The sequence below is a fragment of the Camarhynchus parvulus genome, chromosome 1A, assembly GCF_901933205.1.
Source record: "Camarhynchus parvulus chromosome 1A, STF_HiC, whole genome shotgun sequence".
NCBI lineage: Eukaryota > Metazoa > Chordata > Aves > Passeriformes > Thraupidae > Camarhynchus > Camarhynchus parvulus.
In genome coordinates, this window is record NC_044586.1 from 56445984 (window position 1) to 56461852 (window position 15869).

At 36.8% G+C, this 15869-nt stretch overlaps 1 protein-coding gene across 1 annotated transcript in view; it reads left to right on the plus strand.

Annotated features, from left to right (window-relative positions):
• COG5 (component of oligomeric golgi complex 5) overlaps positions 1-15869 on the plus strand; it is a 172281-nt gene that overhangs the window by 106218 nt on the left and 50194 nt on the right. The window contains exons 8-10 of the mRNA XM_030960406.1: positions 5129-5294; positions 6375-6487; positions 6582-6659. Coding sequence (XP_030816266.1) covers positions 5129-5294; positions 6375-6487; positions 6582-6659 — 357 coding nt within the window. The remainder of the gene's footprint in view (positions 1-5128; positions 5295-6374; positions 6488-6581; positions 6660-15869) is intronic.

Consider the following 15869-nt stretch of genomic DNA (forward strand, 5'->3'; position numbering starts at 1 on the left):
TTTTACAGCTTGTTTATGGCACATGGTGTATGTTTTGCGTAAGAGGTAACAATGTGACAGCACAGTGAAATCACAGCTCTTGAATTATCTATGTCTGTCTATCTATCTATCTAATCTATCTATCTAATCTATCTATCTAATCTATCTATCTATCTATCTATCTATCTATCTATCTGCCACAGCCTCTCCTGAACAGGGTTATCTGTTCTCTGCAGAATGATGAAGATTTTTAGTCAGAGCCACTGTTCTGATTTTAATAAGCGAAATAGAAATGTCCTTTATGCATTAGTAGCTATGGAACATAATTTCTAAGTGAGTAACCAGTCCAAGTTTGACTTCTCTGTGGGGATCACTGTTGTAGTCAGTTCTTTTTTTGGAACTAGTCCAAGTTTGACTTCTCTGTATGTGGTCCTTCTAAACTATACTGTAAAAGAGCATTTCCTTGGAGAGCTGTTCTGATTATTGGTGATTACGTGTGAAATTTAACTGCATGAAAGTTAACAATTAATTACATTTGTAACACTGCTTCTTTGTGTAAGTAGTAGCAATTGTCTCAGATAAACCATAAATTGTCTCAGATTGACCATAACTATTGTTGCCAATTAACACATTTTCATTTGAGAAGGAAGTTGATAGTCCACACAGGTGCAAATCCTGTGGCATGGGATCTTTGGGACAGATTTGTACTGGATAAAGAAATAATGATGTGAAGTTCCCTAGACAGAACTGGGTAGAGAATAACGATCCACACAGTGAATCCTGTACCCTGAGAAGGTGGAGTGTGAGTTTGGAAGCTGTGTAGCACTTGAGCCATTAGTTTTGCCTGTTATGCAAGTTTCTTGTTTACGGTTCAGCCTTATGCTAGGAATCTTCTGTCCCCAAATTTGCTCATTGTCATCACCACTCTCCCTTGTGAGGAGCAGGTTTGCTTGTCCAAGCTGCATTTCTTATGATGAAAAAGATTACTGCTCTTTCCTTAGCCATGCTTTCAGAAGATTATTCTGATAAAACTAGTGGCAATCATAAAATAAAAGACTACATACAGTCTTGGTCCTTATAAAATAGTTGTAATATGGGCAGTTGACAAAACAAAAATGTTTTGTTCTGTCTTAGGAGATACGTTTAAATTAGAAATGTAAGATATATTTATTTAAGTCTTTAATGACATTTCTGTTTAGTCTTCTCAGGGTTATTATCTTTCCTGGGAAAGGAAGTGATCAAATGGGGTTGTGCTCTGAGAATGACTGTAGCTGCCATGCTGGCCTGGACAACATCTGCTGGGTTATTAAATCCACTCACCTGCTCTTTGAAACAACCACATGATGTTGTACTAGTGACTGCGTGACACTTATTTTTCTACTTGTTTATGATTGTCTACAGAACCAAATGGGATGGGATAAAATTAATGAGAAATAATGTTATAAAATGAATGGTTCTCATTCATAGAGAAAATTAGCAAATATATCTGGTGTGAACATCTCTTCATAGTTTCTGCTGAAGGAGTATCTGTTTTGCAAAAACATTAATTGAAATACCTGTACCTTTTTTTCAAGTGGTGGCTGGTATCAACCTTCTGACCAAGCTATAAAAACTATTGTCTGATGGATACTGAGAAACTTAGGTGTTTTAAAATATTTATGAGACTTGTTTCATGGTAAAACTAGCTTTTAAGCATGCTCATTTTTTATTTTCTTCATATGTTGAACTGATGACTCACTGAGTCTTCTTAAACTCTTACATTTGTGGAATTTAGTTGCTATGTATCTGTAACATACCATGTTGTGACTTGCCACATGGAGGAGTGCTTTGAATGGAGAGGGGTATTACTGGTGGACTTAATACCATCTCTCCTTAACTCCCAGATGCATAATAATTTTTGCAATCTGAAGATCACTGCAGTTAATTTTTGAGTAGGTAGTGTTGTTGCCCTACACTTTGTGGGCTCATGTTTTTACGTCACTTGTGTATGCTTGTGTTTATTCACTTAGATTATACTGTATTGCTAACATATTCCTAAATGCTCTTCTGTTTTTCTTTGCCCTCTGCTCTTTTGATTGCCATAACTTCAGGTTTATGGCAAATGTACAAATTTTTTATGGACAGAGATTCTAAGGGGAACACTTTAAAATTGCTAAGTGTGGTTGCCTGCAGTGGCAGACAAATTGTTTATAAGATACGGCTGATTAACTCATTAAATTCCATCTCAAAAGTAGTTATATTGTTTTCCATATTGGTCCTCTTGGATAGCTATTCTGAATATTATTCTCTGATATGATTCCCTTTTCCTGCGTAGATCACTGTTGTAGTCAGTTCTTTTTAAAGTCAGTTCCTTTTCAAATGCATGCTTTCCTCTTGATAAAAATTATGGCGGCTTTTCAAATCTCAGAACTGTTTAGCTTTAAGCTTTCTCAGGTGTAAGAAAAATATTAAGGAAAAATTCTTATCAATAGCATCTATTAGTAGTAGCAAATTCTGAAATACTGGCTCTCAACTTCTTGTACAGTATGTATAATGGTAAACAGTTTAATTTTGAGATGTATATGCAAGCCTTAAAGTATAATAATTCATTTCCATCCTGCTTTCAACATTTTTTTCACATAATTGTTGTCCTAAGGAGGGGGGCATAATTTTTTTTTTCATATTGTCTAAACCTAGAAACTAGCTGTGCATAAAAATTTCCATTCTCTTAGGATTAGTCATAAACGACAATGGACTGTTACATAGCCTGTCTGGGGCAGTTATGAAACAATAACTTCTTCCTGAGGTGAGAAAATTACTGTAAATGGATCAAATAAAATACACTTTGTTCTACCTAGTCAGGGATTTGATATGTCTCTAATTCCACACAAGATGAATGAATGGCTGAGCTAGGAGCCCTCTGTCTGTGACCATGTCCACAATTTAAGGCAAATAAGAAATAGGCCACCTGCATAATCTTTGTTCCATTCTGATTTTAATTTTGGTACTAGATTTGGAAGATACTTTGAGTGAATAGAATGTTTCCATGATTTTGTATTTTGGTTTGAAACTTCTGGCTAAAAGCATTTATTTTGAAATACAGCTCAGCCTCTTTTGGAGTATGTTTTAGTGTCTTTCTTGCCCAGTTAGTTTGCTAAACTGTGATTTGGTAGCTCTAAGATTGATTTTTTGCCTGCAGTTATTTGTGCCTTTATTGCCTGTTTGTCAGGAAAATAAGTATCTGGCCATTGATTATGTAAGGGTGGAAAGTGCCCAGCTCACCTTTTGATGCCGTTCTCTTTTTTTACTATTTAATATATAAACATTAGAGCCTGCCTGAAATCTAGTTGAGCACTCCTATAGTAACAGTAAGGTATTGATTTTGTATTACTGACTCTCTACGTGGTTTCATAATTGTGTAAGTATTCTGTAAAAATTAGAACTATTTAGGAAAGGCTGGTAAATGAGGTGTGTCTTTTCTATCTTTTCTTCCTTTCAGTTTTATTCTCTTTCTTTCTGCCAGAGTCTGTTCATTCTATTCCCCATCCTCTTCCCATTTATATTTTTTTCTCTTGTTCATTCTGTCCCCAAGTTCCCTCCTTGCATTATAGTACTCTTCATTTTCTGACATCCCATTAATCTTCCAGTCTTTATGGCTTACTTTCCCACCTCCACAAGCACACCCACAGGATGCTTAGAAATTTTACAGCATACCCAGTTGTCAAAAAACTAAACCTACAAGTCCCAGACCCGTAATACTATGCTGGGAGTGCTCATTAACTCCCACACTGTTTGGAAAAAGAAACTGGTATAGTTAGTATAAGGTCTGCAAACCGTAATACATGCCTAATATTCCTTTGCTTTCCACTAAACCTGGGAACTCCTCATGGGAAAGAAGATGGGATTTGGCTTTTTTTTGCTTTAACTTGGTTTTGATCTTGTAGGAACCCTAGAAAAAAACGGCACAAATGTGCAACTATAGGGGTGTGACCTCTGAAACATTGGGTCTGAGGGGAACACAACAGATCAGAAGACCTGGTGCCTTAGGTGGATGTGCCAGAAGTGGATCCTCAGCACAGCAGCTGCACCATGGCCAAATCCAAAGTGGGCTTTGCAGTGGGGAGTGCCAGTAATCTCACAGAATCACAGAAATCTCAGATGCTTCTGTCCAGTCTGACTGCCAGCATTTCTGTCAGACCATGTTCTTTACTGCTGGCAAAAGTGACTAAGAAAAATGACAAAAGACTGCATCTCTAATGTGTATATGATCAACTGGTTGCCCCCTCCACTAATTGCCTGTAAATGCTAATTAAAAAAGCAGTGTTCAGTGTATGGATGACACTGTTTAGTTTCTAAAGGCAATAATTTGAGGCTTTTCTCTTGCTAAATAGCACCCATGCCAGTGTTTAGTGTTGCAAAGTGGAATTATCATTAGATTTAATCTTTATCAGAGGTCTCTTAAACAGTGGACCTGGACAGTTTTTGGACAGTTTTCATTTCCCTGTGTTGAGCAGTTGTTTTTTTTTTGTTTGGGTTTTTTTTTTTTTCAAATAATCAGGAAATGATCACTGCGTTGGTTTATTTCTTAATTCTGCTGTGAGGAAAAATGAAGTTATTGTCAGCATTAGAAACAGAAATGTAGAAATAAAAGCTTAAACTTTCCAGTAGTCAGTAGTAGGGGCTTGACCTGCTTGCTTCTTATCCTTCATTAGTACTTTTTTTAGCCTGTATCACTTTTAATTAACTATTTGGGACGTAACTGACAGTAGTGTAACAAGCACTGCATGTTAAAGCAATATTACCAGCTACACCATAGCTGAATACAGCTGTACTGTAACTAACCCCAGAGTTACTGGATCAGTCACTGATAACTCGTCCCAGGTTAGATACTGCCAGCAGTGCTTCCAGGTCCTTTCTTTCCATTCATATTCAGAGGATAGCACCAAAGGATCTAAGCAAAGCATTGCTCAGAGAGCAGAGGAAATCAGTCCTCTCCTTTACCCTCCATTCTCTGTTATGCAGTAAGGATTCCAGTAACTTAAACAGAATGAATTAGCAAACTGAGCTTAAAAGATGAATTTGCCCACTAAAATGATGTCTCATCAGGGATAAAACATCTCAATAGTGCAGTTAAAGGTAATTGTTATTTTTTAATATCTTCCTTCTTCAGAATCCTACTCAAGTGGGAACTGCTCTTCAGGTTTTCCATAATCTTGGGACTTTGAAGGATACCATTGCTAATGTGGTGGATGGATACTGCACAGTGCTGGAAGAGAACATAAAAAATGCTTTGGATATCAAAGTGTTGACCCAACCATCTCAAACAGCTGCAAGAGGTATGATACTTGTTTTACAGAGAACAATAACTGATTATTTTTCATAGGAGTATGGTATGTTATAAAATGGAAGAAACTCTCACATCCCAGCCTGTTCTAGAAATGTTTCCCTGCTTGCTTTAACCAGTAGAGGGTTGGATTAGGCATATCTCAGAAAATAATTAATTTAAAAACATTTAATTTGACAAAATCAGGTCTGTCTGATATTTGGCCTGGAGGTTTTCCTTTATTCCTCCCTGCCACTCCTTCCTAAGTTGCCCAGAAAATTGTCCTCATTAGGTTACAATCTGTAGCATTTTCTTAGCTGTTTCTCATGGAACGATCACTCCAAATTCTTCTTTCTTTTTATTGGTGGGAGAATTACGGGTTGAAATTATTTGCAATCATTGGAAGAAACCTGCAACTACATTGTTATGCTTTTGTCAGGTGAAAACTGTTTCAAAGCAGACTATTCAATATGAAGAAATGTTGCACTATTAAACATTTAGCTTCCAGTTAGCTCAGATACAAAAAAATACAGAGGAATTGAGTAGGCAGGAAAATTTGAACTTTGGTGTTGGAAACATTCAGTTTTTTTTCAAAAGTTTTGCAACAAGGTAGGGGTCCAGACCCATAATCAGCAGAATAATACAGAAATGCATCCTCTCTGAAGTGAAGTGATTGTTGAGAAGCTGCATGCCCTTCAGCTGGAATATCACTTTTTTTTTGCACTTTGTCTATGCATTTAAGTCCTGAGCTGGTAATAGCTGTATTTTTCACAATTACTCTCTCTCCCACATTTCCCTCTGTTCTTAAATCCTGGAAAATTTGCATTACTGTGGTGTTTCTGTGGAAGTCTGAATTAGTAGAGCTTGTAACAGTCATGAGCATGAAATATCCCCACAGAACTTCCGAGCTTAGTCAGCTTCTCAGTTGAGACAACTGAGGCTATTCACAAAGCTCTGTTCTGAGTGTATTTTAGGCTGCTTTGGCTTTAAAAAAAGTATCTGTCAAAGTGCATAGAGATCTATATTTCCAATATTTTAATTTTCATTTGTGGAAGCTGAAGTGTGCTGCTGTGTATGTTTAAAAACCATTTAGGTGGCCCTGGTCGAGCTGCTATGCCAACACCTGGGAACACAGCAGCTTTTCGAGCAGCCCTCTGGACAAACATGGAGAAACTCATGGATCAGATCTGTGCTGCTTGTGGACAGGTACTCTGTAGCTAATTCCTGTTTGTCTCATCATGCAATTTTGGATGTAAGAATTTAGATGTCACTTTCCCTCTCAATAAATTCTCTCTTACAGGTGCAGCATTTGCAGAAAGTATTGGCAAAGAAAAGAGATCCTGTGTCACATGTCTGCTTCATAGAGGAGATAGTTAAGGTAAAGTTCTAACTTAGCTGAATGTGCTTTAGTGAATCTCGTAAGAAAAATGTGACGAGAGAATGAATTTATTTACAGTTTTACAGTTCCATATTTTTTTTTACTTAAATTGATGGGAAAGTGTTGAAACTCTAACATTGAAGGATGTATTTATGGTTTGTGGGTTATATCTGTAGGATGTAAACATGTTCATTTTGTTGTAATTTCTTTTGTTTTCTTTAAAAGGGAACTGATAAGGCACCACTGTATGGATCATTAATGTCATTCCATAACACCATGTGATTTGAGTAATTAATTAAATCTGTTAGTTTGCATAGGAGAATGTGTCTTCATCTATCATTTTCAGCCATCTGTTTCTCACTTCTTGACAATTTCTCCCTTGAAAAATAATCATGGCTGTTCTTTTGAATACCTATTATTTTCCATTCGTTTGCATTGTTTTTGTATTCATATTTGGAATAATTTGATTAATGGTCTCCTTCAGTGGTAGGAACAGGATTACTGAAACTGTCTCATCTACGTTAGTAGAAGAGAGCGAAAACAAAAGACATATTCTTGCTGACACCTCTTTCAAAGTGTGTAACTGGATTTTTAATTTACATGGACTTAATATTTGAAATAGTTTGGGGAAGCTCTTCATATGCAAATGTGGTCTTCTCAACAGTGAAAGCAGATAATGAAGGTTACATACAGCCTTTATCTGTCTCTTAAGCCTGTCTCCAGAAGATGTTGCACAGAGCATCACTTTTCCATGAGGCACTTCAAGCTTCTCTTTCTGTGTTAAAACAAACAAACAAACAAAAAAAGCAAACCACAACAACAACAAAACAACCCAACCAAAATTAAAAAATCCACAACCCCCCTCAAAAAGTTTATGAACTTTTAGCGTATTTTCTTAATTAAAAAATGTTTAACCTGGCAAAACAATTCTTTTGCTGCCTGGGTGGATCAGCCCTTCAGTGGATCAGCATGTTTAGAGAGAAACATAGAAACCTGGGGACAGACCAGAAATGCTGAAAGGAAGGGTTTGGATGGAAAGGGAGCTTAGGTAAATGATCTGTTGGTGTTCATGAGTGGCTCCTGCCCTATGCCCATGCTTCTGACTTTCACTCTCCCCTCTTGTAAAGCATCAATTGAAAAGGAGTTTTTCAACAACTGAAAAGAGAGTTTTTCTGGTTTTTGAGGCTGATAATAGAGGGAAGCCAAAGGAAATATTTTATCCCTCTGGAGACTAAACTAACAGGGAAAATGAATTTCAGTGAAACCACGGTAAGGAAAAACTCATTAGAAAATAAAAGGCTTACTGGGCTGTCTTATGCTAAGCATGTTCCATGATTTCTCTGATTACTCTTCCATCTCTTAATGTTCATACTGCAAGATTGCATCTAAGTGAAAAGTTTTATTTCCCAAATAAAATCCATCTATTTATTTTTCCGCAGTTTTCACTCTTCCAATTACTTTGCTCTTTGGTGGGTGTTTTGGTGTTGTAAAGTGCCAGGCTGGACACTGTCATTCTCAGTGGGGCAGCTAAGGAGGAGTGGTACATCCTTATCTGATGTTCTGCTAGCAGAATTCTCTCAGCATGGCACAGTACTGCTGGTGGCACCGATGCTTGACTTATTTCTTGCCTGAAATTGTTCAGTACAGCATCGTGTTTATCTTGGACGTTCTCACAGTTAGGCCATTTCTTCTGGTGTCTCTTGAAAAAGGTGTGGCACCAGGCTGCAGAGGGGTGAGGTCACACCATAGAGTAGAGCTGTTGTTCAGACAAAATCAGACACATACTGCATGCTGCTGAAATTCAGGAGCGTAAGTACAGATGGCTGTATGGGAGAATATGAATTGGTTTAGATATAAATAAGAAGTTGGTATTTTGCCATTTACTAATGAAGATTCTATCTCATGTTAAACCAAACTGAAATGTGCTTTCCTCAGCAAGTGTTCGGGAGAGGGAGAGAAGTTGGATTTTCTGTATTGTATTCAATTTCATTAGTAAACTGAGCAAATGAACAAAACAAGCCAAAGGTACTAACATTGTACCCATTTGCTAGAGCAGCATGCCCACTCCAGAAGATAGGAAAACGAATCATCCACTCTACAGTCTGTGCACTAATTACTGTTACTGATGTCAACATTATTATTATAGTCATCTTCTGCAGCAGCTGCAGTACCACTTTGCCTGTCCATCTGCTTCCTTGTTTTGATTACTGCAGTACAAGTATCATCCTAGGAAGCATAAGAGAGGAGGAGATCCAGCCTTTTTAAAGCACAAGTCCTTTAATAGCTAGGAAGCTACTTGCCTTTTTTTTTTTTTAAGTCATCATTCTCTTTTTCCATTGGGGATTTTTTGTGTCTTTCTCTTCAGAGATAGCACAGCCTGCAGTTTTTCTAATTTTGTATTATGATCTCAAACATGTGCTTTCCGGCTTTCTAATTACCTGTTACCATAATAATATTTAGTAGTGTTGTATCATGTTGTATCCAAAAATGTAGTTTTAAAAGCACTAGCTAATTAATTAAAGGATTAACAAAAACTCTGTTAAAAAAAAAAAAAAGAAACAGAACCTGACAGATGAAGAAGCTGAGGTACAGAACTTGGAAAATTTTAAATTCTGCAGTTCAGCATGAGGGCAATGACAACACTTGCATCTTTACTACCCTATGGTTTCTCCTACAGAATTCCCTTCCAATTTTTACCAGATTTAGATGTGGCCAAGAGTTAAGTAACAGTGTCGGGCTTACACGAGGATCATGGAAGAATCTGGTCATTAAATTTATACTGCCCTTTTTTTCACTCCTTCCCTTTGGAGATCTAGATTTTGGTGTTTTTCCTTTGACGCAATATGAAATGATTGCAATTCTAAAAAGAAGTCATGTACTCATAGTACCTTCTAAAAACTTCTTCATTTCATGCTAGTCATGAACTGCAGATTCATTATTAATGTTTACATATTTAAATTACAGATTTAATTTTTTAACAAATCTATTAACTGTTTAAAGGAGAAATACAATTGAATGGACAATTTGTGGGTTTTATGTAAGAAAAAAGGCCTTTAATGACTAGATTTTAGTTGGAGAGGGCCAAAAGAATTCAGAACTCATGCAGTTCTGATTTCTAGTTTTGGGGAAAATGAATACAACTTTCACTGTATACATTTTTTAAAAGATAGGGTTAATGCTGTTATAATTTTAAGGACAAAAATTAAAATTACAAATAAGATTTAAATAGTGTAAATTTGATATTTTTGTTCACCTAATGACTGGTTATTTATATCACTTCTTTCAATTACCTAATTCACCTTCAGAGAACTAATAGGTTACTTCAGTTTATTTTGCTTCATTGCTTTTCTCTTTCAATGTGTAGTGACTAATCCTTCCTCGGCTGTTGTAATGCCTAAACTACAATTGACTTCAGTGTAAATCACAGCCAAACACATCTTTCTGTGACAGCCACCTTCCTAATTAGAGTCCCTCTTAGCCCCTTGTAAAAGAGTTGAAAATGATCTTTGATCCTCATCTATTTTGGGTCCTTCACTCCTACATAGGCATCAGGGAACCGTTCTGCCAAGAGAGAAGCAGCCTGAAAAGCAGCAAATCATATTTAAGGGAGGTTGGGGTGGTCAGTAGAAAGGATGAGCAGGATCTCTCTGCTGGGCAGAAAGGTGCAGGCAGAGCTGCCCTTGCTCGCCTTTGGGTGTCCTGTTTGCAACCCAGGCACATCACAAACCCTGTCAGTTACGTAAGCCTCGGGGTAAGAAAGTGAGCTGAGAGTTCTAGGGAGTGTTATTATGCACTTTCTGGAGGGCTCTTATCATTGCTTCTGCTGATGAATGTTTGGTGAATAAGCAGGCTTTTTTCCTGAGTTGTCAACACTGGCAATATGAGGTGTTAACGATACAGAAAGAAATGTCCTCAGCATTACATAAGATAAAGAAAATAAGTGGAAAATATAGATATTTATTGACAGAGTGTACTTATATTTCACCTTCTAATTTCTGCTCCCCGTCCAAACTTGTTAAAAAATGTTACTGCTTTGAAATTATTCACATCTACCATCACATATTCACATTCAGTTGACCCAATTAATAAATAATCCCAAGTGGAAAATATTGAAAAATAATCTAATTATCGTCTTATGTGAATTCAGAAATAGTATGGTTTTCACCAATTATTATATGATTTATTTTTCAGTATTTTTTGTAAATGCAGAATTGGATTACTTGCACATCATTTCTACTGTGATTTCTATTTGTTATTTAAGCCATAATGAGGTACTTTGTGAAGATGTACCCAGGTGGATGAGCAGGTTTTTGGTTCCCAAAATATCTAAGACAATTTTTGTTTCAGATCTACAAATTGCCTTGCTGAATTCACTTGCAGGAGTTTTGAGGACTCTTAAAGAGCCAAGAAAATCATACCAGTTAAAAGTCCCAAATCTCATTTTGAATGGATCTGTGTGCCCAGACAGCCATACTAAAAATAATTTGATCCTAATTCACATGGGAGGGTCAGAGCCTGTGCAGTGGTTTTCTAATGACACTATGATTTCTGTAGAACTTTAATTCCATTTCTCTGACAGAAATATGCAGCTATGAAGAAAAGGGATGGTGTGGAGGTTGTGTGGGTTAGTAGGTAATAATGGCTTTTGTTCTTTTTCACTTCTGATTTGGTGGTGTTTGTGCAAATTGCAGATCAGTGATGACTGCAAATTACTAAGTCAGTTGGTTTTCACTGAGCTTGCCATTGGAAAAGAAATACATTTACCAGAAGTGCCGCCTTTTATCATCACTCTTGTCAATCTTACCTGAACAGCTCTGGGCTGAGTGGACACGGTAACGAACCATCCTTTCATCCTTGGAGGGGATATGAAGTAGTCAAGGTGAAAGCATGGTTGGAATTGAAGCTGTACATACTAAATCACTTCTCTGGGTAGAAGAAAGCTGTCACATCCCTGGGGTAGTTACTGGCTCTTGAATACTAAGTTCATTTATTTCCAGTTGATGCATATCTTGCAGGAATATGGAAGGATTAATTAATGTTTTAAGTAGTTTTGAAGATATAGGGTACTGTTTAATATCTAGGTATTTTTGTTCCTTACAAATTAGTTTTTCTGAGGAATCACTTAAGAATTCCTAAATATTCTATGAAATGCACAATCTTAACTTTATTTTCTGGTCAAGATGGTTTTTGAGAAATAAAGCGATCCAGCTTTTGTTTCTTTTGTCACCTGCATAAAGAGACCTTTTTTCAAATGTTGCACTACTGCTAGAAGTCTAGAAACTATTGCACCTTGGATATAACCTGATCAACCCAGTATAATGAAATTCTGTGCCCTGCAGTAAAACAAAAAAAAAATCAAGGTCATTTTTAAAATCACAGTGTCATTTATTGACATCTCTGCACCTGTAATGTATAATATAAACAGCATTAGAAATTTAAATTCACTTTTATTTGAAGAAACTTAATCCTGACTGCTTTAAGGATATAGAAAAGGTTTATTGGGAACACACTCAGAATTTGTCTTTTCTTTACTGATTAATTGCACTACTGAGGATGATGGCTTTTTGTTCACAGTCTAACATTTGGCAATTATGTTGCTATAGAAATAGTGCAAATAGATTTCCTTATTTCTGTCCCATAAAATCTTGTTATACGAAATTGTTAAATCATTTGCATTGTTGCTTTATTGGTGGAAAAAAATATTTAGATTGTCCTTTAAATGTCTTCTGTTTTTGGAGCAACATTCACAAGTCCTGTATTTCTCCATGGCGGAGTGTTTGATTACAGATAGAAAATACTGTATATGTTAGTATGCAAAGCCTGATTTCAGGAGCCTACAGCAACTAGCTGCATGCTAATATTCACCATATTGTTTTACATTTCAAAGAGGCTTCACAATAAAGATGTTTTTCACATTCTACTCAAAGTATCAAAATTTTTACAGGGAAGTTGGAAGTGGTTGTCATGAAGGGGAAACCAGTTTAGAATCAGTGGGTCAGATTTATTATTTGAATGTTAAAATAGCTATTTTAGACAGACACAAATATGTTAATTCACAGATGGAAAATTATACTCATTAAGTTCTAAATTTACAGTGTGGAGGAAATAGAGACATTTGTAAAAATAAATATATGTCAGCATCTTCTTACATTCTTTTCTAATACCGAAGAAGGGCGGTACTTTCATTCTCATTCCTTGAATTTAGATTTAATGTCAGATACTAAATAGTTATAATAAGAACAGAGCTAAAGAGATTTAATTTCATTTCAGTAATAGAAAAGTTAATTGCTAGTTTGATATGGGTTTTTTAAATGAGGTAAGCTGTTTTTATGTTTGAGGAGACTTGAAATCAGTTTTCCAGGCTTTAGCATGAATATTATTGTATAGTACCAGTGACTACAGATCTTCTAATATCTATCCTTTGATGATACTGGTACTGTTCAGTGGTTTATTAACTTCCTAGTGGCTGTTAGTGGAAATGGGTTGTATTTTTTTAACTGGGAAAACGAGTCATTTTCATGCGAGTGAGAAGGGGTTTAGCACATGAATCGTGTCAGTCTGTAGTTTCTTCTGTAATCTTGTGAGCAGGGAACATCCAATCTAAATTTCAAATCTATGCAGTCAATGCATCAATCTGAGTAATAGTGGTGCTTCACACTATTAACAAGTCTGCTTAGGTGCTGTAATACCATGCACTAAAAATGAAAGGACTACTGAAAAAAAAAATTAATAGACAAGTATAAATCCCTCCTCCCCCATACCAGTAAGAGTACTGATCTAAATCCTTTCCTTACTACCAGTCATTGCATAGAAGGTGATTGAGTTTGCAGGCTCTCCCAGTTGCACTGTGAGAGCTTTTTATCAATGTGGGATTAATCATGAATGGCCCAGCTGAATGGCCAGGCCCAGAAAGTGGTGATCAGTGGTGCAAAGTCTAGCAGCTGGTCAGTAGTGTACCCCTACAATGGGTCAATACAAGGTCCAGTTCTGTTTTAAGACTTTATTAGTGATCTGGATGATGGGCCAGAGTGTACCCTCAGCAGGTTTGGTGATGACACAAAACTGGGAGTAGTGGCTGATGCTCCAAAGAGTCATGCTGCCATCAAGAGTGACCTCAAGATTATGGAGGAATGTGTAGGAATGGTCTAACAGGAACCTTATGGAGTTCCTGGGACAGAGAGCAGGGAGAACTAACACTGTCCAAATGTCTCCTGGCACTGGCCTTATGCAGTTTTATTAAGCTGCATCAGAGGAAATTTAGGCTGGACATTAGGAAAAAGTTCTTCACAGGAAGAGTGATTGGTCATTGAAATGGACTGCCCTGAGAGGTGGTGGAGTCAGCATCCCTGAAGGTGTTTAAGAAAAAGACTGGATGTGGCACTCAGTGCCATGGTTTAGTTGACAAGGTGATGTTAGGTCACAGGGTGGATTTGATGATCTCAAAGGTCTTCTCCAAGCTAGTTAATTCTGTGACTCTGTGGTTCTATTGTACAACCTTAGATGTTTTATCTAAAACCTGCTCTATTATGGGAAAGTTGCAGAGTGTTGCTCTTTGTGCCGAGTATTGGCAATAGTGACTTTATAGTTGAAATGAAATAGTTACACGAAGTGAAAATATTTTTAGCAGAGTGCTGGTTCTGGCCCTGATTCAGCAAAGCAGTTAAGCACATTTTTAATTTTGCATAAATAATACAGGCAATGGAAGTCAAACTACCTTTTGAATAAGGATAAACTTTGTCCCATTCACATAGACAATATAGTGAGCCTCACTGTTGAGAAAATACATCACCATTTGTAGTCTAGCCTGCTGGAACATATTTTGTCTGATTTATGGGTATAATTTTCATGTGCAAGTAATTCCTCAGTGAATAGTATGTGTGACTGTGTACCAAATTCTTAAATAGTGTGGAAAAGGGGGAAGACAACAGTGGCTGGGCTAGAGTACAGTCTGGTTGTTGTGGTTTTCTATTTTACTCTACACAGATGCAAGTGGGTTACCTAAAAGTAACATATTTTAAAGTAGCTAAGTGCTAATAGTCCATACATCTTTCAAAAGTATCTTTTCTTTCATTCCTTCATTGTGGCCAGCTGTCCAGCAGGTCAGAATGACAGAGGGTTGCCCTAGTGTATGTTACTGGGCAGTTGTTCGATTAATTTCTGAAAATAAAGAATTAACAAGAGGAGGACAGATCTAAACTGTCTTGCACTGCCTAAGGAATTACATAGGAGCTACTAAATCATGTCAGTGCCTGCTCAGCTGTTCAGTTTTGGGGAATAAAGTGGTCACTGGTCACAGGAACAATAGCGACAGTATTTTTAATTTACAGTTTGGATTGGTAGATATTAGTTTATGTAAGTGTGCTTTAGGCATTGGAGCATTTTCACAACAGGTTTTTATTAGAAAATGGCTAGTTCTGTGGCTGTTCTTCCATTTTGTAGTGGTACAAAGTATGATTTATGTGCAGATGTTCTATGCTGTGAGATCAAAATAAAGCTGCGAGCAGGCAGTACCATTCATTCTATAATGCTGTGTCAAATGGATCTGGTTTGGGAGGAAAGTTCTGTTTTGCCATTATAGTCTTACAATTGCTTTCAATTAATGTTCATAGTTTTAATTTGGAATATTTAATGATGGGGAAAATATATATATGTCAACCTGAATCTTTCCTATCATGAGTTTTAGATACCATCAATTACAGTTAAGGTTCTTTTGTTGAAGGAAAAACATATCGCATGACAAGAGGAAATAACACTTTATTTTATGCTGAAGTGCAATCATTTACTTCTGGAGACTTTCAATTATGTATGGATGTTTTATGTAGGCTTTCTATGTGCACAATATGCACCTGAAACAGCTTTGTGCCAGATAATAACACCCCTTGCCTTCCAAAGGTTTGTGTGTTCTCTGTGTTGTTAAACACGTACACTGGGAGGGGGGACAGTGTGACAGAACGGTGACCTTTTTCCAGTGCTGTTGGTTATGGCATAGGAAGCTGTTGGAAATGATTGCTGCAGAGCTGAAAAGATAATCGGATGCGGTTCATTACTCATCTTGTCAGCTGCTCCTGCTACAAGGGATTGTATCACAAGATGTTAATCTGCTTGTGACTAGATTTCAAAGCAAGCATTTTTATTTTGGAGGGGGTGTAAATAATTTAACATCTTCCAATTCTATTTCATTTTCAGAAGCAAGAGAAACGGAAAATTCCT